The sequence below is a fragment of the Blennius ocellaris genome (genome assembly GCF_963422515.1).
Source record: "Blennius ocellaris genome assembly, chromosome: 10".
NCBI classification, from domain to species: domain Eukaryota; kingdom Metazoa; phylum Chordata; class Actinopteri; order Blenniiformes; family Blenniidae; genus Blennius; species Blennius ocellaris.
The window spans coordinates 22,746,426-22,771,392 of record NC_137659.1 but is presented as its reverse complement, the minus strand read 5'-3'; the positions used below and the strand labels follow the sequence as shown (position 1 = coordinate 22,771,392).

Sequence of the window (24,967 nt, the reverse complement as noted above, 5' to 3'; positions counted from 1 at the left end):
ATCTGACCATCTCACGAGCTGTTTTATGAACATTCATTTTCAACGACATGTTTTGTGGACTTTTGATCGTGACTCATTCACACTCACCCCTGCTGGCAAAATAAAGTATTTCATTAAAATAGTTCATCTTCTGTGGTGGTCACGGTGTGAGGTTTGTTTCAGCTGTGGAGTCAAACCGAGCGGCGCTTCCTCGGTCAACAGGAGTTTACTGAAATAACTGCTGGTCACAGGGACAACAGCTTCAGGTGAATCGAAATCAAACGAGTCATGTGTGACACTCTGCTGCCGGTTTCAACACAACTAATGTCACCAGCCAACTGAAGTGTAGAAAGACAGAAAGGCTGTGTGTGTGTGTGTGTATATATATATATATATATATATATATATACATCGTTTATCATTTTATACGATACATACGTTTTATATCGTTTTTTCCAGTTTTACCATTTTATCCATCTGGACTATTTTAGTCTCTTTATAGTTTATAGTCACTGTGTGTTTCACAGCCGCTTTAGCTATACTTGTATTTATTTATTTTTTACTCTGATCTTATTTTTTTCTGTATTTTTCTTTATTCCTTTAATTACTTTTCCCTTTTTTTCCTATATTGTTATTTTTCCATTTTTCTTTCTTTGACTATTAATTTTTCCTCATTTTTCCCCTTGGTTTTACCCCTTTTTCCTCAGAGTTTATGACCTACCTGCTTTACCTTATTTAGCCGCTTTCGTCCTCCCGATTTGACCATTTTTGCAACAAAAAAAAAAAGCCAAATGAAAACAAAAGGTTTATTTCCATTACATCTTCTGAAAGCTTCCGGGAGCCGCTACAGAGGAGCTGAAGAGCCACATGTGGCTCCAGATGCTGCAGGTTGCAGGACTCTGCGTTAGGTTATTGAACATTTCAAAATTGATTGCTTTATTAGGTAATCCGCTCCGTTTGATCAATTCACCAGACACCATAGCTTTTGCTGGAGTTGCTCAAAATGAAATGATCATGAAAAGTGCAGCAGATTTTATTAAAACTCTGTCGGGATACATATAAATATTTCTGCTGGATAAAGACATTAGTGACTGGCAACAATATTTGGCAATAGACCAAATAAAAATACTGGATTTATAAAAGAAAAAAAAAGAATAATAAATACTATCACATTCAAAATGTACACACACAAAAACAATCTCATTCTGCAACAACAGCAGATGGAGTCCGCCCCCTGCTGGGCACCATCAGACTACAATCCTCTCAACTCGTCCTCAAACAGGTCAAAGGTCATCAGGTGAAGAGAAGTGGAAGAAGGCGTAGACGTCTGAGGCTAGGCTACGTTCCCGCGGCCTTCCGAGAGCGACGCTCCAGTGTGGACGCCTCTGCAGGCAAACCGTGGGAAGTGACCCGGGCGGGGGGGGGGGGGGGGGGGGGGGAGGGGTCAGTGGTGATACGGTTGGTCCCGCGGGGTGAACGTAGCCTGAGCCGTCTCGGGAAGTGGAACCGGACGGGACCGGAGGCCCCGGTGGCTTCGGTCTCAGCGGCTCGTCCGGGTTGACGAGTCGGCACATTTTCAGCAGGGCGAGGGTCTTTAAGCAGTGGAAGGGTCCTTGTGGGTTAATACGTCGGCAGGCGGACGACAACGTCGCGTCTCGGCGGGAACAGAGGCGAAGCGGCTGAGTGTCGGCCGGCGGGGGAGTCTGGGGGGGGGGGGGGGGGCGGGGGAGGGGGCTCAGGCCCCCTCGATGTGGGCGCTGTTGTAGCAGCCGTTGGGGATGGACTCCAGGATGTCCTCCAGGTTCCTGATGTCGGCCTGGATGGTGTCGATGTCCACGTTGAGGTCAGTCAGGGCGGCGGCGGTGCGCCGCCTCATTGGCCATCATGTCGGTGAGCCGAGGCCTCAGGCCGCCCTCCACGTCCCTCTGGGCGTCGGCCAGGGATTTCTCCAGCTGCTTCAGACGGGTGTCGTCCACGGCGCCGGGCTTGTCTGCGGGGAGGACGGAGGACGGGGGTCAGCGCTTCCTCGCCACGTCGGTAGAAAGTCTCCTTCTCGTTCCCGTACTCACCCATGTTGGCCAGCATGTTGTTGATGTCCGCCAGAGTGTTTGTGACACTTTGTCTGGTCCGCCTGGCGTTGTCGAACGCAGACGCCGCTCCGACGGCCGCCTGCAGAGACAACCACGTTCACATTCCTCGCTGTTCTGTCCCGTCTCCGTCGGTGCCTGAGAAGGTGTGTCCGCTCCGCTTTACTCACGTCGCCAGCTTCCCCCTGCAGGCGCCTGACCCGGTCCAGCTCCAGGCCGATGCCCGAGGCCACGCCCCCCGCCCGGTTCTTCAGGTCGTTGGCTTCCCTGTTCAGCCTGAAGGCGTCGTCCCGCAGGCTGTCGTGAGACGGCAGCGAGCCAAACCTCCCCTGAACGACAACGGCGCTCCGTTATTGGAACCAGCTCAGCTCACAACATTATCTGCTTGTTTTACAGCTGAGTTAATGTCAGCCACGACTTCCCCAGATGTTGTTCGGACTAAACATCTGCGTTTTTGTCACTTTCCACCAAATCAGCTGCGAAAGACATTGAACCTTTAAAATGAAACTTAAACTTAAAGTTCCATATAGTTTGATACGTGAGCATAAACTATGTCTTATGTTGTATTTATGACATTTCAATTACAATAACATTTCATTTTCGCCTGATTTTAGACGTTTCGACCTTCTTTACCTTCGCCAACAGAAGTTTGGCAGGAACTCGTGCTTTCAGCTTTTATGCCCATTTCTTGTGGTTTTATCTATTTTTCTCTCTGATTAGTTGCGTCTTTTTAAGCCAAGAGAAGAAAGTTATTTTGAAACTGACTGAGCACGTAAATGAAATGAAAACAAGATCAAATGTTTAAATCCAAAACCCAAAATCCAATATGTTCCTTAAAGAAAAAAGAAAAAAATGTAATAAAAAAAAAAATATATATATATATACATATATATATATATATATATATATCACTCAGAGCACTGATCCAAAATGCACCAATAGATGAGATTATTAAAATTATTCTCAGCAAATGGATGCTATGTTTTGAATGAGATTTTAAAAAGTCAGTGTCAGATAGAGACGAAAAAAAAACCCCAAAAAACAAAAAAACAATATGTTCCCTAAAGAACAAGAAAGTGTTGGAAATTCTCCAAGGTGAGAATGTGTGTGCATGTGTGCGTGCGTGCGTGCGTGCGTGTGTGTGTGTGTGTGTTGACATTACCATAACGTGCTACAAACATTATTTCCAAAACTCAAATATATTAAAAAACAAAAAAAACCTCTAAATATATGTTGAGATTTGAAACATCAAGACTCCTATCATTGTCTGATCGACTCAGAGACAAAAAAAAAAAGATTGTTATCAAACAGAACATGTCAAAATCGTGAATCCAGTGAATCGTAAAGGTCCGACGACCTCTGAGCAGAAAACGCAGCTCAACGCTTGTTTCTGGTGTCTTTACCTCGATGCCCTTGACGAGGCCGTCCAGCTGGCCGATGTTATTCACAGCCGCGTCGTAATCGTTGGACACGTCGCCGAAGAGCGACAGCGTGTTGCCGTTGCTGTCGACGGCCTGCTGGATGGTGCCGCTGATGCCGGGAAGACGCTGGATGGCGGCGTCAGCCAGGGCTTTCCCGTTGTCGATCTGCTGGTCGAAGCCTGCGGGGGGGGGGGGGGGGGGGGGGGGGGGGGGAGGGGGGGTTACTGGGCGGGTCGTTTTGTCAGAGTGGAGGTTCATTTCGCCAGTCAGTCGGCGGGCGTACCTCGCAGGGCGTTCAGGGCGCCGTCCAGTGCGTTAGCGTTGAGGTTGATGCGCTGCAGGGCTCCCTCGGTGACGCCCTTGGCTACGTTCACTCTGCCCAGCAGCTTGTCAACCTCCTGCAAACCACGGCGTATCAGCAGGGGTCGGGAACTCCGCGTTACGGAATAATGGTGCAGTAGGTCCTCAACTCATTATGTAATAAAGCCACATTGTGCAATAACACGTCACGTATTAACACAGTCATGGCAAAACGCAGGTTACATAATTAAATGCACTCAGCAAAGTGACAGAATTCTACACCGACTGAAACTCCATTTTTCTCTCGTTATTAAACATAGAACCACGTCACTAATTGACTACTTGTTAGGACTGACCCTGCACTGACAACACTGATATTATTTTTTACTATAGTATGTTTATTGTACCTTATTCTACACTTTGCCCCCCCCCCCCCCCATCATAATTTAATTTCCTTGTATTTCATCTTACTGTATACTTTGCTCCCCTTAGAACTTATTATACTTTATTATAGTCTGTGATTTTTATCTTATTTTTATTTTAGTCCTATTTTATTCTATTTTACTTATTATTACTTCTACTGTAAATACTTTCGGCCCTTAGAGTTCTTGATAGTCATTGTATATAAGATTCCTCTATTCTTTGCACATTTCTTGTCTTTCCTACTCATGAGTCCTTAAGAGCAGAATGTAACAAGCATACTTCTCCTTTGTGATCAATAAAGGCTTATCTTATCTTATCTGATCTTATAAAGGTCGAAATTTATTACATAATGCATCAAATTCTAACATTTTCTTTAAAAAAGTGGAACACTCACATTTGGTAATAACTGTTGTAATGTGTACCGCTATTACAAAATGTGACAAAGGTTGTAAGAAAACGTGTTCAAGAATTTTATAACAAAACGTGGCAGATTATTAAAATGAGGCGTTATTACATAATGAGTTGAACATTTACCACATTACTGAGAACAGTGAGACGACTGACAGATGGTTTTGGTTCATCAGTGACTTCCTCCCACGACAACGTGACCAGAAAAGGACTTTTTACAATATCTGCTCACTTTCCCCACATCGCCGGTCTTTTTTTGTCTTTTCAGTCCCAAACCCAAACCTTTAGAGAAAAGTGTGTTTTTGACTTTTTTTATACAGAGCTGAGCCTTATATATATATATATATATATATATATATATATATATATATATAAATCTCATAGTAAGCTATGAGCTGTTGCTGCTGTCAATCAATGGTCGTTTGGCTTCAGTGAGGTTCAGGATCAGTAACTGTTTCTGCACAGCGCCCCCTGCCTGCAGCACTCTGCTGTATCTGTACCTTCTGGCCCGTTCTGCCGGCGGCGAGCAGGTTCTCGGCGTCGGCCATGTTCTGCTGCACGCCGCCCTGCAGGGCCTCCAGGCCAAAGGTGTTTTCATCCACCGCCGTCTTCACGCCGTTCATCCTGGAAGCCATGGCGTCCATTGCTCCCTGGGCATTATGGGAAATAAAACGGGCTCAGGGACGCTGATGGATGGAGATACAGAGAGAACGTGGGCATCCAGCAGAGGACGATACCTTGAGGGATGGGGGGATGTTTTGCTCCATGCTGGCGATGCCCTTCAACATGCCGTCGGCCGCTCTGCTCTCGTCTCTGGCCTCGTCACTCAGACTCTTGGCCCGGTTCTCCAGACCCTTCACCTGGGCCGAAGCCTGCTGGTACCTGGACAGTTCAGGATGAACGGGTCTCAGAGGGAAGGTCTACTTCAGGCGACCCGACGGTCTGAGCTGATCTCTACGGGTCAAGGATTGAAAACGCAGCGACTCACGTGTTCTTCAGGTCTCCGATCAGTTCTTTGACTCTGTTCTCCCGGTTGACGAGGCCTTGGACTAGAGACAGGCCCTTCTTCGCGTCACTCAAAGCCCCGACGGCAGTCTTGTCCACGGCGTCCGCCGTCGTTCCATGTCTGGACAGTGAAAGAAAAATGGAATTTTAAGGCAATGCTCCAGGTCAGAGGAAAGACCTTTGACAACATGATCAGATCGACATGATGAACTTACTTGTCGGCCAGACTGGTGGCCGTCTGCACCAGCGAGGACAGTAAGTTTGGACCCACAGGAGCATCGCTGAGGGGAATCTCCTGTCAAGTCGGAGACACTCTTGTCAAACTTGTCCCAACACTTTCACACTTGCAATCCCACATTATGCCACACGATGGTGTGGTGACAGTGAAATGAAGAGTAACTAAAAGTCATGGAGTCAAACTGCCACACTGGAGAAATGCCTCTCTCAAAATAGAAAAACATAGATATTTAGGGTACTTTCCCCTTGATATGAGGGGGAAACAATCTGCTAATACAACAAGTGAGAATGATCTTGTTGCGGTGACAGTTGGATTAAACAAAGACTCAGTACAAATAAGTGACGCTAAATAGACTTTACTCTGTAAACTGATTTAACCGCCCCCAAAGCGCTTTACCACGTCAGTCACATTCACCCATTCATGCACACATTCACACACCAGTGCAGGCGGCTGCCGTACAAGGTGCTCAAACAATCCATTGGGAGCTATTTGGGGTTTGGTGCCTTGCTCAAGGTTCGATTGGGAGGCGACCTGCTCTACCAACTGAACCAGGGCTGTTTGTACGCCACACACACTGCCCACCATGTGGCGCCACGCGACCCGGTGAGGTGACTTACAACTGATCTCAGGTCACTTTTGGCGTCGTCCAGTTTGCTTTTCATCTCGTCCAGCAGCATTTGGACGGTTTTCAGTTTGGCGCCGTACGTCTGGTGTTTGTCTCGGATGTCGTCGGCCTTGTCCGCCACGTTTTGGATGTTCTGCTCTTCGGCCAGCTGACTCTTGCTGACAGACGCCACACGACCGTGGAGTTTCTTTTCCACCTCTGTTGGACACGGATAGAGTGACATCGTCGGCATATAACTGCATTCAGCCTGCGGTGAACGTTGAGCACGGCTTCCCTCAAGAATGATCTAAACTGGGTTTTAGTTTCAGCTTTACCATGAATTTATTTTTAAAAACATAATATCAGTATGTAAGAGGCCAAAAAAATCCACATATCTTCACTATTTGTGTGAACTGCTGTCATTTAAAGGTTCTTATTGTCATTCTCGGGGGTCTTGTTGAACACTAGATAAAGAAACGGATTCGTGCAGTCGTCCTCTCACCTGCCAGCAGCTCCACGTCGTCCTGCAGGTCGTTCACCAGCTCCTCGGCGTCCCTCAGCGCCGCCTCCATCTCAGCGTTGTTGGCCGGTTTCAGACCGCTGTCCATATCCAAGACCAGCGCCTCCAGGTCCTTCACTTTGTCTCCGTAAGCCTCCATCTGAGAGCGCAGTGAGAAAATGTCAAGATTTAGTGTTTCATGGTGCTGCTCTGCTTGTTTCTCCATGTCAAAGAATTCACTATTATAACATAGAATAAGAAAATCTTAAATAGCGCTTTTGAAAAAAAGGGTTGCTGTCATCATCATAAGCTATGGAGTCTCGTGTTCAAACACTAGGGGGCACCACCTGACCTTAACTTTGTTTAAGGATTGAGGAGTTGAAGGGTATTCCTGTGAAAAGTCTCCATAAGTCTTCCTGCATTTGGCTGCGAGGGGGAATCCAGCAGCGTACACGTATGGATGGACGTGAAGCATCTCTCACGGACACACTGGCCCCAGTTCTCCCAGCTTTACCTTTATTTTGATGGGGTTGAGGCAGGCGGGGCAGCTGGACCGATGACACCGCTGACCCTCGAAACCCGGTATGCACCGACACTGGCCAAAATCGTCACACTGCTCAGACTCCGAGTGCCGAGCGTCACAGCTACAGGCTGGTCCACAACAACAGAGGGAAACGTTGTCACTGACAGCAATGCTTGGTGACGTCCAACAAGAAAATGACTTGAGGGTGTTTTTTTTCTTTATATGTATGTTAAATATTGAGGCAGAGTATTAAGGCCACTGAAGGAAAAAAAAACATTTGGAGGTTAAAAAAATAGAAAAGAAAATGCATGTGCTTCAGAAAAAAAGTGAAAAATAAAAATGTTTTTATTTTACAGAGACATTTTTGGGAACGTCTCCTCTGGTCAGCACAGTGACTGCGTCTACAAAATGCATTGCAGTGAAAAAGTTTGTTATTTAAAAAAAACAAAAACTTAACATTGATTTTTGATTATTTTTCTTGAAATGCGTGAGGAATTTTTGTTTTTAACCTCCAAATAATTTTTTTTCTTAATTGGCCTTAATGCTCATCCTTAAAATATCTATTTGATTACAGCTTAAAAATAATCATGACGTAGACGAAGCTCACAGGCGAGCATGAGTTTGGTAATACCACTTGGAACCTCAAGATGGTGTCGTGAGTCATTGAACCACAGCAGCAACGTGCCAGAAACTGACTTTTTTCAAATCACACGCAATGTATCTTTAACAAACCAAGAAAAAAACTCTCCTAAGAAATCCAAGAGTTTACACACAAAAAAAAAGAGCGTCCTGGCTGAGCGAGGTTCTCACCCTTGCAGGCGTCGGCCAGGCGGCTGTGGTAGAAACCGCTCACGCAGGACTCGCAGCTCCGTCCCTTCGTGTTGTTCAGGCACCTCAAACACTCGCCGCTGATGCGGTCGCAGCTCCCTGCAATGCTGAGGTCGATGTGGCCGTTGCACTGGCACGGCCGGCACGGTCGCCGCACGCCGATGATTCCTGCCGGGTCGCCATGGAAACCCTCCTGACAGACGTCACAGCGAGGACCTGAGGACAGATGGAAAAACATCCGTCGTTTCCCAATCTCTATATTAAGGCGAGTCGCATGTCTGAATATATTAGGCATGGGGGAGATTGAGAGACAATGAGGGAGGTGAAGAACCAAGAGTTACACTCTAGGTCAGGGGGTCAAACTGATTTCAGCTGAGGAACCACATCAACCTGATCTGACCTCTGGAGGCCCAACAAGTCAAACAGAACATGTTAAACTGCAGACATGGACAAATGCAAAGTCTTTCCTTCTTTGATCCTTTTGTAACTGCAAGAATTTGCCAGTCTATTCTGAAATATACGTATTAAAGGAAATCAGATATTATTCATATTATATTAAAAACCCTTCAGTCACCTGTACCTGGATGTCGTATTTTTATTCAGGATTAAAACAATTTGTCATCATCTGGAAATTGTTTTGAGTTTACGTGTCTAAAGTATCACTTCACATAAATTGGACTTGTTGTTTTATTGTGAAAGGCGTTGCGTCATGTGACCTCCACAGATGCATTAATGTTGGGAGTCAAATTCTGACCAAGGGTGGTTTTCAATGTCATTTTTGCCAAATGAGTGTTTTTAGATCAGCCTCTGTCACTTTTAATTTTTATACTTAAAAAAAAAAGAATCACATGGCGGCCGGATTAGATCCTGTGGCGGGTCGGTTCTGGCCCCCGGGTCGCATGTTTGAAACCCCTGCTTTAGGTAGAACACAAAATAATAGAAATGGATGATGATAAATGTTTTTTCGTATTTTTAAATAGTATACCAAATATGCAATATGTATAAGGCATATGATGACCATACATGGCTCCAAGGTGAGAATGTGAGTGTGTGTGTGTGTGTGTGTGTGTGTCCTCTGATGGTTGTTGGTGGCACCACTGGGACTCACCCTATAGATCTAGGTTATCTAGACACTTTGTTTCCTCCTGAAGCCGCTGGCCAAAACAAAGCAACACCTCAAAACGGCCATGCTTCCATCACCAGTGTTACAATGGGTCATTTAGGAGGTGGAGGTCAGTGTGGCTGCCTTTGGTCGCCTTCAGACGGTATGATATGTCTCTGCTTGTCTTCTAACCGGAACTTAGAAACATGAACACGCTTCCCCAGTTTTAACACGTTCACACAGGCTGCTGATACAGTTTAAGATGGATAATGAATATACAGTGTGCACAGCAGGCCAGAGTGCTTTCCCTTAATGACGACTTAGTTTGGATTGACGCCAACATCCTGCAACCTAAGCTGGATGTAGAGGGACAGAAGATGGACTGAAAGTCTAGATGTAATCTGCTTCCTTCAGTGTTAGAGAGACTAAACCTTTAGACCTGATGTCGGTCTGTAACCCGGAACCACAGTCGTGTCTCTGATATTCACATTGATGGACGTTTCTCACCAGAGGTCCCTGGAGGACAGTTGTCACAGCGCGGCTGGAATGAGCCAGCGGACAGTGAGCAGGAGACGCCCTCCGGACAGGGGCACTTCAGACAGGCGTCGGGCCGGGTGGGGTCGCGGTAAAAGCCCTCGGAGCAGCTTCTCTGTCCCGGCGTCTCGTCCGCAGAGTAGCAGTCTCCGGTCTGGGGGTCGCAGCTGCCTCCCCTGCAGCTGCAGGGCTCGCAGGGGCTGAAGGCTCCGTCGGCGGGGGCGCTGCGTCTGAATCCGGCGGAGCAGCGCTCACAGAAGTTCCCCTGGTACTCCGGTGGGCAGCTGCAGGTGTGGACCCAGCGGGCCGGGACGCCGCTCCCAGGCCGCGCCGACACCAGCCGCACGTTGTCGATGTAGCCACGGCCTGGCAACATGGAAGATTTCAAAACCGAGCGCCGAGCAGCAGAGGAATGGACGTTGCCGCTCGTCTGCTGTTCTGTCTAACTTCATTGCTTTTCAACGTGCAGATATCTTGTACTGCATCGGCCTGGACGTTATATTTCATTTTGAAAACTCTCTGGCTGATACAAGCTGTGAGAGATTTGAGTTTTCACTTCATTTCCTTCCTGTAAAATCTAGAATAATAATTTAAATTCTTCACAAAATGCACAAAACTCAGATGGTTTAATGGTGATTCCAAAAGCAGAAGGCAGACGTTCCTTTAGTCCAGCTGCTTTAGGTTTAGACTGGAGGAACTGGAGGAACCGTATCCCACAACCTCCCCTCCGACTTTCACTAACGATTGGATTTAGAGCTGAACTTGTTTAGTTTCTCTATTTTTTGCTTTGTGACCATCAGAAGAGGTGGAGCTGCAGAACGATGAGCTGAGTTGGTTAAAAGAAGACAAAGAAGACTTGAAGCAGGGCGACAAGACGTGAAAGAGCTCACCGGTTTCGCCAAACGTGGACCGGATCTTCATGGCCGTCAGGTTCTGGAGGAGAGTCTGGAACTGTGCAGAGGAGAGCTGAGGCCTCCACTTGCTGCCGGGCTGCTCGTCCAGTCTGTTCATTTTCACAGAAAACACACAGACATCAACATTCACACCTCTCACTTTGTTGATCCTCTTTTCCTGCTAAAACTGACCTGAACCATTGAGGTGTGGACTTTAACACACTTTGAACACTATAAAATTTGCACCGGCTGCCCAATATATCCCACTACACACAGATAATCAGTGTTTTTCCCTCTAAAAGTGACATTCCCGTGTCACACAGCCGAATCCCAGCCATCACCGAGGAGCAGGAAGCAGTTCCCACAGGATGTTAAAGAGAGCTGCTGTAACCGAGTCTCGGCGGCTCCAGATTCTTTCTGCGTTTCTACTTGCTCGGCAGCCACAAGATTCCTCAAGTCAGGAATGTTTACACTTCAGTGAACAAAGCCAGGGTGAGATCCAACTGTGCGTGTTGGCTCAGAGGCTGCAGAGGCACGGAGTGGGCGGAGCTCAACAGACCGGGAGTGATGTGACACGTCCAACAAACACGTTATCAAAGTGCTGGTAAAGAGGGATCACCCTCGTGGATGTTTTACACTGTCATACATAGAAATGCAGGATATATGATTCACCTTTGTCAGACTAAGCTCAGATTTGTGTAGGAAGGTGAAGGTGAAGAGAAATGATTGAGTTTTAAACCATGAAGACTAGAATGAAAAGACCTCCTGCAACTTGACTACAGGAAATAGTCAATTAACCTGTCAACAACGAAAAACAACAAAGAATCTCAGAAAGAGCTCAAAGTTTTAGCAGCTGAGATGAAAAACAGCTTTATTAATATTATTATTATTGTTCACCAGTCAAACCTTGATGAATATTATCGGCTGTAAAATGTAACGACTCCATTCTAAACTCTTGCTGACCTGAAGCTGTAGTTGATCTTCCGTCCACACGGGATGGCGAATCTCAGGTCGCCCAGCGAGGCGCCCACCTGTAACCCGGCGCCTTCCAGGATCACGTCGTTGGTCATCGGGTGTCGGACGCCGCGGTCCAGACGCAGCGAGAAGGACAGGTTCTGTCCGTAACTGAGCAGCTGGTTGCCAAGGAAACGATCTGCAGGAGAGCGGAGGCGAGACACGGTCACGGCGAGCGGAGAGGAGAGAGAGGACGGTCTGGAGGAGGAGGGCGGAGGGGTGTCGTCTCACCTGGGGCGTACAGGTAGATCGGCAGGCTGTTTCTGGAGATCACCTCCAGGTCCTGGTGCTTCGGTGACCAGCGGAAGTGCGTGTCATGGGGAGTGACGCCCTGCACCGTCGCCACCTTCCAGTCCTCCGGACCTGAAACCACACCGACCCTCAGCTCAGTGACAAGCCCAGTGATCCACCTGGCGTCTCCTTGGACGGGAACGCCACTCCGGGCTTCTGTCACGGAGCGCAGTGCGGAAATTTACCGTCGTCAAAGGTGGAAGTGATGTTGTGCACCGAGTAGCGGGATTCTTGGGCACATTTGGAGCTGTGGCCGTGACAAAAACAAGACGAAGACTCGCTGCCAGAATCCTGCCTGAGCTGGCGTCTGAAAAAAACAAACCAAACCAGACGGCAGGTCAGAGCAGAAGATCTCCAAGTGGGTCTCACGGCAGAGACATACTGGCAGAGGTCCAACAGGAAGTGCAAGAGGGGTACAAATGAGAAACGTGGTGACTGAGGTGCAAGAAAATAAAATAGCGTCAAGGTCAGAGGAAGGTTACCGAGAACATATCAACACAGGTATAAAGCACCTGAACAGAGTTGAACAGAGTTACAGAAGTGGTTCATATAGAAACATTGAACCGGGAAGCGACGCAAACATCCAATTAAAGCTGCAGACGACATGGGACGGGTCCTCGCTCGCCCACGCTGGAGCCAGGAGCCGAGGTGTGGCGCTCCGTGGAACGGTGGCAGAGCGAGAGAACTCAACGCGTCACACGTCAAACTCCTGAGGCCTCAAGGTGGCGCTGTGACTGTGAAAGGACAGTAGCGTATGGACGCGATCGAGGCAGGACTTTGATGAAACGTAAAGTTTCAGGCAGGTCGCAACACGTCACTTCCTGTTTCATGGCCACGCCCTTTGACTAATTTTGAAGAGTTGCGTCTGCCTGTAACTCGCCGTTACAAATGTTTAGGAATAGCAGGGGGCGCTATGGAGGTACTTTGGCACACACAGGAGTAATTCCCATGGAACATCACATTTTCTGCCACTTCTGACATGTGTGCAGTTTTTCATGCACGTTTGAGCAGCTGAGGCTGTAAAAAATGCAGCATTTCCACATGGAACAGAAGAAGAAAGTATAATAATATAGCCTTAATTTTCAATAGGGTCTTCACACCACTTGGTTGCTCGGCTCTTACTAAATACTTAAACTATGATTTTATTTATTTTGTGGGGGAGGGGTCGTAAGAAGTATTACAATTTGTGATTTTCTTTCTAAATCTATAGTGAGCATCATCAAATTCCTTGTCTTTCAAAGAGCTGTTTGCATTTCACTATTTTATCGAAGCTGTTATTTGCTTTGTTCCCCCCCCCCTCATTTAATGTCTCTGATTGTCTCAAGCAGATTATAGAGCATCTTCCTCCCACCAGCTGCAGCGTTAAAATCAACTTATAGTGAATCAGTGTTTGGAGTGACGCCTCAGCTCAACCATGTATATATGATACCGCTGGCAAAAAGGAATGCAAGTATATTATTAAAAGTACTGCAATACTTTCCTTTCTAAGTAACTTTAAATTTGCTGCAACTGGTAAAGACTTTTTCAATGCGTAAGAGTTTATTGCACAACACTATTCGATGATGGCGAAGAAGAAAAAGTTATGTTTTAAAAGTTAAAGTGACGTAAAGAAGTACAAGTAAGGAAACATTGAAAGTGAAATCAGTTCAAGAGTCATTAAATGTGATCAAATGTGATTTTTCTCCACCTTTGAGGACAGCCGTTGGGCCCGATGGGTCCATTAGGGCAGCGGTCACATTTGTCCCCCGAGACACCGTCTCTGCAGCTGCAGCGCCCCCTGCTGTCACATGCAGCACTCAGCGAACCTGCAAGCACAGTTACAGATTGCAGATTACAGATCCAGTTGGCGTCTTCACTGATGCCTCGGGGTTTTCTGCAGCCGAGCTCTGACCTGTGAGGTTGCACTTGCAGGCCGTGCAGCTCGGCGACGCCCCCTGCAGGAAGAAGCCGTCTCTGCAGCGCTCGCAGTGGCGGCCCTCGGTGTTTCCTTGGCAGTCGAGGCAGTGCAGGCCGAACGCGTCGGGCAGGCAGTACTGAGACCTGCCATTGCACTGGCACTTGAATATGGCTGTGGGGGGAAACCAGACCAAGACACAATTGGTTTTTTTACATGAAAATCGAAGTGGAGCCCAGCTTGAACTCTCATGTTTCCCTTTATTCAAGGTTATCTAAGTAGTTAAATTACTCTTCTAAAGCGTTGCTACATCTATTTAAACAATTCTTTATTTTCTCACTTTAATTTTTCAATCGACTTTCTCAATAACAACAACAAAACACAACAAAAAACATGTATATATAAATACATTACAACAAGGCAAATGGTAGAGTGTACACGCCCCCTCAGGGTCCTCGTATAGGTGAGACATGGCAAGAAAAAATACATATATAGATTTGATATTCAAACAATTCTTCAAAATGCTGCCACCACCAGTTAAGTTAGAAAAATTCCACTCAGTATGTTATTCGTGATATTTACACCTTGCCAGGGCAGATTAACCCCCTTTAGGCCCCTGGGCCACGTGTTTTGAACCCTTGTTGTATAAATAGAGACCATACAGTGTACAAAGTTTTACCAGGTGTTCCATATTATGATATTGAAGGAGCACAGAAAACATTTGGAGGACATTTTGTTGCTATTTCCTGCGTGGGAGGACATGCAGACGAGAGGCCTGCACTACGAAGAGGGATTAACATATAATCCAGATAACTCTCCGTTATCTGAACTGACGAACCCGGACATTCACACAGTCCTTGATAAGTGTAAACAAAGCAGGTTATCAACTCAGTAATTCCATTGTTTTGTGTAGACATATGAATTCCTCACTGTTAGGGCATGAGTTGATGTGAATTCAGTGAATATTTCTGCAGTGATGCCATGTGTGGTTATTTACTTCATTATTACAGCTCAACCCTGGTGGAGCTGAACAAACAACAACATCCATTCACAGCCTCAGTGACAAGGCTTTGTTTTCCTTCTTCTTCTGCTTCTTTTGAGTTTAACGACAGTTTGCGTACATAAAGTTGCATTACTGCAATCTGCTGGTTCTATCTACTTATATCTTTCCCCCCCCGCCTCATCATCCCTGATGACTGTTTCCCTTCTTCTTCTTCTCCTTAACTGAAAAATATATATATAGTCTAGAAAATGGCATCTCTCCCCAAAAACTCTTTCTCTCCTCAGCTCCTCTCCAGGTCATTTCCCAAGAGATCTGACTGGTCAGCAGGCGGAGCTTTCATGCTTGTTAATCTCTTATCCAGAGTATAACCTGCTCCAGAGCAGGTTAGCTGTTTAACATAAGTTACCATGGTGATGTACCTTGGTAAGAAGTGCAGCATCGTAGGATGACAAAACCCTGACTTAGTCCTTGAAGTTCATATGAGAAAGTCTGCTTCCTAGTTCAGCCCCCCAGCAAATCCCACCCTGTTCGTACGCCACTTGCAAGAGTGTTTTAGGATTTAGGAAGAGGAATTTTGGGGGAAAGCAGCTACTTAAGTTTCACCCCGGCCACTGAGAGCATTAAAGACGTTTACAAAATGTGAGATAAGCTGTGTGTCGTGCGGTTTGTTTAGAAATCCCAACCAAATCCCGGCAGACAAGCGATCAGAGTCTATCGAGCCCCACCCTGTGTGTGTGTGTGTGTGTGTGTGTGTGTGTGTGTGTGTGTGTGTGTGTGTGTGTGTGTGTGTGTGTGTGTGTGTGTGTGTAGTCTGTACAGATGATGGCGTTGAACTCGGAGCAAGCCGCTGCTTGTTAGCCGTTTGCCGCTAGCAAAGAGGGGAATTTCATCAGCAACTAATACGAAGCTGTAATCAGGACGAAGGCAGGAATGGAAGCATGAGCAACACATGAATTACCAGTCAGCTGGAATCTGGGCAAAAACTTTACGTTTTACTTCTAATACTTCCGTTAGCGCCAAGCTAATCCAGCGGTTCCTTTGACATTTCTCATTTAGAAACATGTTGGGTAAAAGTTCTGCAGAACTGGCTGTTTTCACTCCAGTTGTTAAAAAGTGTTTGACTCAGAGAACGTCGCTTCATTACAAAGCATGAGGCTTCAGTTTGAAGAGGTTTAAAGTCGCCTGGTGAACTTTAAAAAGCTCATCAGCACTAAAACCTCTGGTTTGAAGGATCCAGGTGTTTTAAAGAGTCAAAAGTCGAATTTGAAGAGTTTGACTTGTGTTTTAAAGAGTCCAGGACCAGTCTGACAGAACAGACTGGTGTTAAAAGAGTCAGCATCCAGTAGACGGTCTGGTTTTAGGAGTCCAGCTCCAGTAGGTCCAGATCGATGGACTTGGGCAGGGTCTAAAAAGTCCAGGTTTGATTTAAGGAGCTTCACATCTGGATGTAGTCTGACGAGGACAGTGTGTTCTGAAGAGCTCTGGTTTGAGGAACAATTCCTTCCAGAGGATTTCCTCAGAGGGACAGACGTTGAGGCTGCAGGGTTTCTGGAAGGTTTCAGAGTTTAACCTCTTAAGGACCGTTTAGCTTCACTTGATGTTGTGTGACTACAGATTATTTCAGGGACATGAAGTACTAGATGAACAACATGTTGTGATAGTCTCACTAGTTGGATCATTATGAGCACATAGAGCCCTACATAGGAGTATTGGTGCTACAGACTACAGCTAAAGGGTCAGAAATACAAGATTACTGATTTGCCTTACACACAATGTCATTGCTTCTTACTTCAGAGGGTGTATTTGTGTCATAAAATGAGCATAATATTTGTTTTGCAGATAAAGTAAGCTTTCAAACAAGGTATAATATAAATATAGTGGAAAATATGAAAACGTCTGGAATACTGGGTTCGCAAAAATACAAAACAAACCCTCCTGATCGGGGACGACGGTCCTCCAGGGGTTGAGGACAGTTGAAAAAGAAAGATGAGACTCTAAACAGCAGGGATTAAACCAAAGCACACATCAATAATGGACCGATCGATCGACGGCCCCTCCGTCTATCGAAGCTACATAGCATTAGCATGACTCAGCAAGATGCAACAAGCTCCCGCTCACTAACTGAAGGAAACATGAAATAAGTTAAAGTTACTATCATTTTATTTGTTTACAGGGACTCACAGGAAGGCATGAGCTCAGCCAGTTTACACCGGAAATCTACTTCCTGGAAGTTTCTTTCTGATTTGTAGCTCTTCTGTCACTTCTCATAGCAATCCTTTATTTGAATGCTCAATTTGGTAATATGCTCAAGTGAATTTAGAAAAACGAGGGGCTCAGCAGTTACTATGAACTAGACTGTGCCTGGATAGTTTGTAGATGTTCCACAAGGTGGACGTCTGAACCTTTCAGATGTCAATTCAAGTGTTTTCATTCTCTGAATTCCACCTTGAAAAGTCAACATTTCACTGTGCTGCACTGATGAGGAGGAACGTTTGACAACCTGCAGATGTAATTCACCATCTTCACCTTGTAGATGTTGTTGATCATATTACGTTACTTTTAGCTGTTTTGTGACTTATTATGACGGATTTAGGTTGCTTTAAATCCCTCTTGTCCTTCTCTTTTCCATCTTTAGAGTTGATATAAATATAAATATCTGTTTTCTACGCCGTCTCATTTCCTGATGACAGAATGAACTCACCTGATGGTAAAACTGCAGGAGTTTAATGCTTGAATGTCAATACTTCCTTTTAAAAAAGGGAATTTACAGTAGTTTATATACAGTCCAGCCAGATATTATCTTTTGAATTTAGAAAATAACTTAAGAACTTTGATGCAAGCATAGATTTAGCTGCTGACCTTTTAATTTTTATATTTTTATTTAAATGTATTTATAATAAAATAACTTTTTCATCACATTATCCCATTTTATTAATTTTTTTAAAGACTTTTTTAGGAAATAGTCAAGCATCCCTTTGAAAATGGTTGAAAACTTAATGTTTATTTAGATATATTTTTCTGAAAGCTTCATGGAGCCGCGACAGAAGAGATAAAGAGCCACATGTGGCTCCAGAGCTGCAGCTTGCAGAACATCATGCAAAATGGGTATAGTTAGATGTAGAAAAAAACAAAAACACATGAAAAATTATCAAATAAAAGTCACTTAAAGTGTTTTCATTCTCTGAATTCCACCTTGAAATGTTAATATTTTGCTGTGCTGCACTTATGAGGAGGACAATTTGACAAAGTCTGCAGATGTAATTCACCATCTTCATCTTGCAAAGGCGTAAAGTATTTGTCAGGAAGCTCAAAAGTCAAAATTGTCGAGAAAAATGCTAAAAAAAAAGAAAAAGAAAAAAGAAGAAGAAGAGTGAAAAGGCTAAAATCAGGTACCAAAACATCTGAAAATGTTATGAAATGTTTCTCATCTTAAACTGTAATTGGAACTTTGCAAACGTAAATATTTGTAGGTATATCAAAACTATATGTCAAACTTTTTAAACTATTGTCAGTCTCATTTCAAAGGTTTAACATGTTTTGCGGTTCCACTTAAATTTGATTTGGTTGAAAGAAAAATGCCTCTTATGTCCATAAAGGTTGCAGACTCCTGGTTCCAGGTCCTTCTGTCTATTTCTGTCATATTCATTATGTTTCTCTGACATTTCTGACTCCATGGCTTCAGGGTGATTCCTCTGAAATGGGCTTCAGTTCCCTTTGAGTAGAAACGACTGTGTTGTTCTCAATAAACCTGTTGTGTTCTTGTGGGTTTCTTCAGATTATTCCAACAGGAGTTCACTGGACTTTTGTATTTATATTCTATTCCTCCTTTAGTCAGACGTTGAGCTCTCTTGTTCACGTTGCAGCTTTCTGCCAACTATCTTTCACACAAACCCCCAATCACATACAATCATATTTGGTAACAATTAACCCTCGTAACCATTGATCTCATAAAACATCAATGTGTTTTGGCCCTTTGACTCCATATGTGATTATATGCACTGAACACGTGAAACTAGTGGGAATTACAGTCATTTCTTTTCACATTTAGAGATATAATCTGTCATTTCATCCATAAAAGTGTCCCATTATCTTCACTTTAAACAGCTCCTCAATTAAAAATGTCATAAAATACATCAAAATAGCAAAGTTACACTTAAGAATGAATTCTCTTGTATTTCAATTGAGCTATAAAGCATCAATATGAAGACCATTGAATGGAGCCGTTAAGTTGGTATCTTGTCTTGGTTAGTTAAATTATTTATATTTCTTCGCAAAAAGAAATATACACATTATTTTTAATATGTATATTTAATACATATTATTTTCATTTAAATATCAACATGAATATTAATTTGGACATTACCCCAGTGAATAATATTTTCTAAGTTGAGAATGTTCATAATAATAATAATATGTATTAAATATACATATTAAAAAGAATTGTTATTATTATTATTATTATTATTATTATTATTATTATTATTATTGTTGTTGTTGTTATTATTCTAATTATTGTTATTATTATTATTATTATTGTTATTATTATTATTGCTGCTATTATCCATCTTTTAAAAAAACATACTACATATTGCACGAAAAGGATCATATTTTTAGAATGTTTAAATCACTGTGTAACGTTTGTTTACATCTTCTCACACATGCTGAAATTGAAATACAGGGTATAAAAGTCCAGTCCTACGCTCCCTGCGCTCCTTGCTTCATTTCCTGTTTTTTAAACGAAATGAGCGGTGACTATATAATAATGACTGTCGACACTGTGTGGAATCTTCTGCCTCATGGGGTTGCAACCAGATGACATAGTGGTGGTAATCAGATTACATAGTGACTCAGGTAATGCTCACTTGGCTCGGCTGTTGTGTCTCCTGCAGGACGGTTTTCGACACGCACGCGTCTAAAGAACTTTGGCGGTTTCACAAGTTGAACCGCAGCCCATCGTTTTCTCCCCCCGGAGGGAGGGAAGAACGGAGAAGAAGAAGAAGAAGAAAAAAAAATGGCAGACACACCCAGATGTTTTCTTTTTACATCGAGACATACGTGGAAAATTCCTTTGTGAAAGCATGAAAGCAGAAGGTTTGATGGGTAGTTTAACCCTTTAAGCTTTGAAAACATGATGAAGACTGTTTTGGCTTTCAGCAGGTGATAAAGCTGAATATATGTTGCTGGTGTTGACGCTACGTATGAAAACAGCCGGAATCAGCCCGAGGGGGGAGCCTCAGCCCGGGCCTCACCCATGGGTGGGGAAGCTTTGTCTTTAAAGATACACAACCTCTATCATTTTACATGTTTTCATGCATTCTGTGCACTTTCAAACACGACGTGTGATACACTTTGTGGTTAAAAACATTTACACTGTAGATGCTAACCAGCTAGCGTTAGCCTTAAATCCAGCATCTCGTCTGCCCACGGAGAGAGAGAGAACAGAGAGCGGATTGAACTGGAAACGGGAAAAAAAAACAGCCAGAATAGTTCATTAAAATCTACATGTTACACTTGTTAACATATTTCACCTTTAATGTCGACTTAAAACCTTGTTATTTCTTAATGAAAAATGTCTTTTCAGGTTATTTTATGTCCTAATTCTGCTAAAAATTCAAAAATGTGACTTAATGTTCTGTGAAACTGCTGAAAACCCTCAAAACTGTTTATTTTTCATTCTTTTTTCCACTTGTTTTTCATCAGAATGTGTTTGAATAGCTTATTTTTGCTGTTATTCACCTCAAAAATCATATATATTTTATATTTATGAAGCGCTGGGTACATTGACAATTCTATTTTAAGCTTCATAACATGTCAAAGTCATCAGACCTTCATTAACTTGACATGTTTTCCTCACTGATCATTAGTTTTTTCATTCGACTTTTCTCCGCCTGTTTGGTTTCCTCTCCTGTGGGGTTACTAAAGTGTAATGGTAATCTTTTCTTCTTTTCCAGTGGAGTTTGCGTGTCGGTCTGTCGGTTGTGAAACGGCAGGTTTGGGTTGATGGAGGAGTCTGGAGCCAGCGTCGTGTCTGTACTGGTAGATGTTCGGTGATGGATGGAATGAATAGAAATGTGTGCAACGCTTCGATCTGAGCTGCGTTCGGATGATTATGAAACTCGTTTTATCAACGTCTTCTGACGCTTGTGTGATTCTGGTCTTAGTCTTTAGTCACACATTCGTGATTTAAATGGCAAATAAGCAGAGTTAAGACCTTATATGTAATATAAACGTACTGAAGGAGCATTAAAACATCAGAATAAGAGATATTGAACAGGTATGACGGTTGCAGGCCAACGTGACAACTATAAAGACCAGATGAAGCACCTTTTCCCAAAACAACTTTGATTGCTTTTGTATCCCAACAAGTATCCCGCTTTACTGCAAAATCCCCCCAAAAGTCCACCATTACCCCAAATCTCCTAAAAAATAGTGTGTAACATATTTCCTTTGGATTTTTTTTCACTCTCATGTTATGCAGGTGAACTTTCCATGCAAAGACTGAATTTAATCGATTTCTTATTGTTTCTGTCTGATCGTCGTCATTAGTCACATCATATAATGATTTTGTCGTTGTGAAAACTGTGAGAAGTGCTGACAACGAATATTTTCCAGAAATCAAGTGATTTTTTTTAATCAATTTAGAGACTTTTCGAAAGCGAGAAAGGGTGAAATATGTGTGATTTTCAACAGTACCATTGTTTAGCATGTGTAAACGACCATAATGGAATTTTAAACTGAGTATTGCACTTCAATGAACCTTTGAACCATTTTTTTTTTTTTAATGCCGTTAGATTGTTAATTTAAATATACAGTCTATATATCTACTACTATAGACTGCTTGGTGGTTCCGGTAGGATATTTGATATGTATATTTATATCAGATTTGTCTGAATCCTCTTGGTTTCTGTTTGACTGTGCGACTGAAACACACTGCTGTGAAACTTTCATTTATGACAATGAGGGGGTACAAGTCTTTTTACAATGCGTTCTGGTAAATGAGATTTATTGTGAAGTTTTCTCCACCCTTGGGGTGGAGAAAACTTCACAATAAATCTCATTTACCAGAACGCATTGTAAAAACACTCAAACATACGTACAACTACGAACCACTTCAATGGGAAAAGTCACACACAACTTCAAATGTCAACATTTCTATTCTATATCTATATTGTTATAACATCAGCATGAATTCAAACCTCAGATAAATATAGACGTATGGCCTTTATGGCAGAACGACGTATTAAATAAACTCTTTCATTACGTTTTAGAAAAGAAAAAGAAAAAAAAATGAAAATGTTTCACTTAATAAACTGGAGGTAATAATAGTCTCAGGTTGTGTTAAATACACCTGTTTTAGTTCAGGGGTGGAAAACGTTTTGACAATTCTAGTAAATTCCTTCAGTTATACACCGGAACAAGTGAAAGTACAGTTGTTTAAGTGTAACTCCAGGAAAAGTTCTGAGTATTTAAATATTACATAATGGTAATCAAGGGTGTCGTCTTACTATGTCAAACACTGAACAAATATTACACCGAGTGAATTACACTTGTACAAACCAATAATACTAGTCCATCACATTAAAGTGAGTTATTGCGATTTCCCTGTTTTTTAACCGACGCTTTTATCTCAAAAAGTGAGATTCTGTCCGTTTTTGGAGGAAAACGGTGTTTCCCTGCTCCGCTGGGAGTTCCCAGAGAGAGACGCTGAGGGACGAGAGCAGCCAGGAAGAAGCAGAGGTCACTTACAGTAATATTTGTGGGTGGCCTGGACGGCGGCGGCCACGGCCAGCAGTCCGAGGAAAGAAATCCAGCCGCTCGTCATGTCTCCTGGGATCAGAGGAATAAAGCTACAACTGGAACCCACCGACTTTTAACTCCCCTCCTGCTGCAGGTCTGCACTCGCCCTGCAGGCCGGGCTTACTCACATGTGATTCACACACACACACACACACACACACACACACACACACACACACACACACACACACACACACACACACACACACACACACACACACACACACACACACACACACACACACACACACACACACACACACACACACAGGATGTTGTTCAGTGGCATTTTTGCAACTTTTCCATCCAATTTACATTTTCTGAACCGACTTGCGATCAAAAGGCCTCTGTGAGAAGTATTTCCATGCGTGTTTTCAACAGTCGGCAGAGGAGACAGAAGTACTCGCGTACTTTGAGAAGAAAGTAGTGGTACTTCGAACGAGGAAAAGATCCTGACACAAAAAAACAACAAGCAGAAATGAGAAGCCCATCTTCAATCTATGACTTCTCCTTTAAATGCACATACCAGACTGCTTGTGTCACCAGCAGCTTAATCATTAACAAAGATTGTAATTAAACTTTTATCTCAGCTTCATCGAGCCTCCAGGAGTTGAAAGTGCAGATATAACGTCGTGTTTTTACTTTGTGTTGTTGGTGTCTTGTTGTGGAGTTATTTACCTGCTGGATGTGTTGAACTCTTCGCCTGCAGCCCTGCTCTTCCGTCTTTACGTGTGTGTGTGTGTGTGTGTGTGTGTGTGTGTGTGTGTGTGTGTGTGTGTGTGTGTGTGTGTGTGTGTGTGTGTGTGTGTGTGTGTGTGTGTGTGCGTGTGTGCATGTGTGTGTGTGAAAAGTGTTGCCGCAGGCTGCAGGTATGACAGCAGCCCGACACACCCTGAGCCGTCAGACACACACTTACTCACAAACACACACACACACACACACACATTGTGATCCATCACACACACCCTGTCCGTGCCTGCTTACACACACAGGGCCACGCCTGCTGTGTTCCCGTCGCCGCGGCAACGCCACACCTGAACACACACTCATAACTAATCAGCTTCAGACTCAGAGGTCTCAGACACACACACACACACACACGCACACACACACACACACACACACACACACACACACACACACACACACACACACACACACACACACACACACACACACACAGTGCATGGGGATTCTCCATTGCTCCAGGTACATTGATTTCCTAACCATAATTAAAAAAAGAGAACATTTGGACCTTGACCAGTCCATAAACATGAATGTGAGTGTGTGTTTGTCCTGCGAGGGACTGATGGACGTCTCCAGCTTTCACGGTCTGCTGGGATCAACTCCAGCACCTTAAACTAGATTTCCTGTATTACATTATATGTGGTGTATTTGTTCTCATATATATATATATATATATATATATATATATAGTTTTCTCCCGCTGCTTTAAAGAAATAAAGATGACAGTGAACAGCGAGGTGTATTTGGTGTAATCCTTCCTCAACACGGATGAAGGAGCAGGAGACACAACATTAGATATTCCAGTGGAGAAGAGGACACCGCCCACAAGGATGAAATCACAAAGGTTGGGGCCAGACTATGTGAAAATATAATTGCTTAACGTTCCCACACCAATCGGTGACGCTGTGCCTATATGCAGTGGCACGTCACTTCCTGTTTCATGGCGAACCATCAGACACTGATTGGAGGGCCGTGGCCACGCCCTTTGAGAGTATAGTTGCGTATACTGGCCACATTTCAGGTCTCTGGGACGGGATGCCTCGGAGGGTTGTGTTTAATGTGTAACGCAAAATGACGGCTTCCTGTTGGGATTCCAGTACGAGGCTGAAACGCAGTGGTGGCTGCTGGTACATTTCTTAAGTTGGCTCTTCATTATTACTGGATTTCAGCCAATGTGAACCTAATTTAAATACAGTGTGTTTATAAAGCACATTACAACAATCGTGTCTTGTTTCCATTGAGAGAGGCCTCAGTGATGAAACATTCTAGTTCTTTTAAGCAGCGAGTGAATAGAGACTCTTTTATTAACATACTTGTAAACAAATACAAGCAGAGGCTTCAATAGTCTCTTTTAGAAAATGAAGGTTTTGGGGCTGA

At 43.8% G+C, this 24,967-nt stretch overlaps 1 protein-coding gene across 1 annotated transcript; it reads right to left on the bottom strand.

Annotated features, from left to right (window-relative positions):
- Positions 1-1,714: 1,714 nt before the first annotated feature.
- On the bottom strand, positions 1,715-22,868 carry lamc2 (laminin, gamma 2; the record flags this gene model as incomplete). The annotated part of the gene is given in 22 exon segments (XM_080503614.1): positions 1,715-1,831; positions 1,833-1,969; positions 2,049-2,148; positions 2,237-2,395; positions 3,470-3,666; positions 3,771-3,885; positions 5,119-5,268; positions 5,356-5,500; positions 5,607-5,744; positions 5,839-5,918; positions 6,479-6,684; positions 6,968-7,124; positions 7,479-7,615; positions 8,298-8,531; positions 9,925-10,317; positions 10,842-10,954; positions 11,808-11,997; positions 12,090-12,221; positions 12,335-12,456; positions 13,837-13,954; positions 14,041-14,217; positions 22,793-22,868. Coding segments are annotated over 22 exon segments (3,393 nt in total).
- Positions 22,869-24,967: the final 2,099 nt, after the last annotated feature.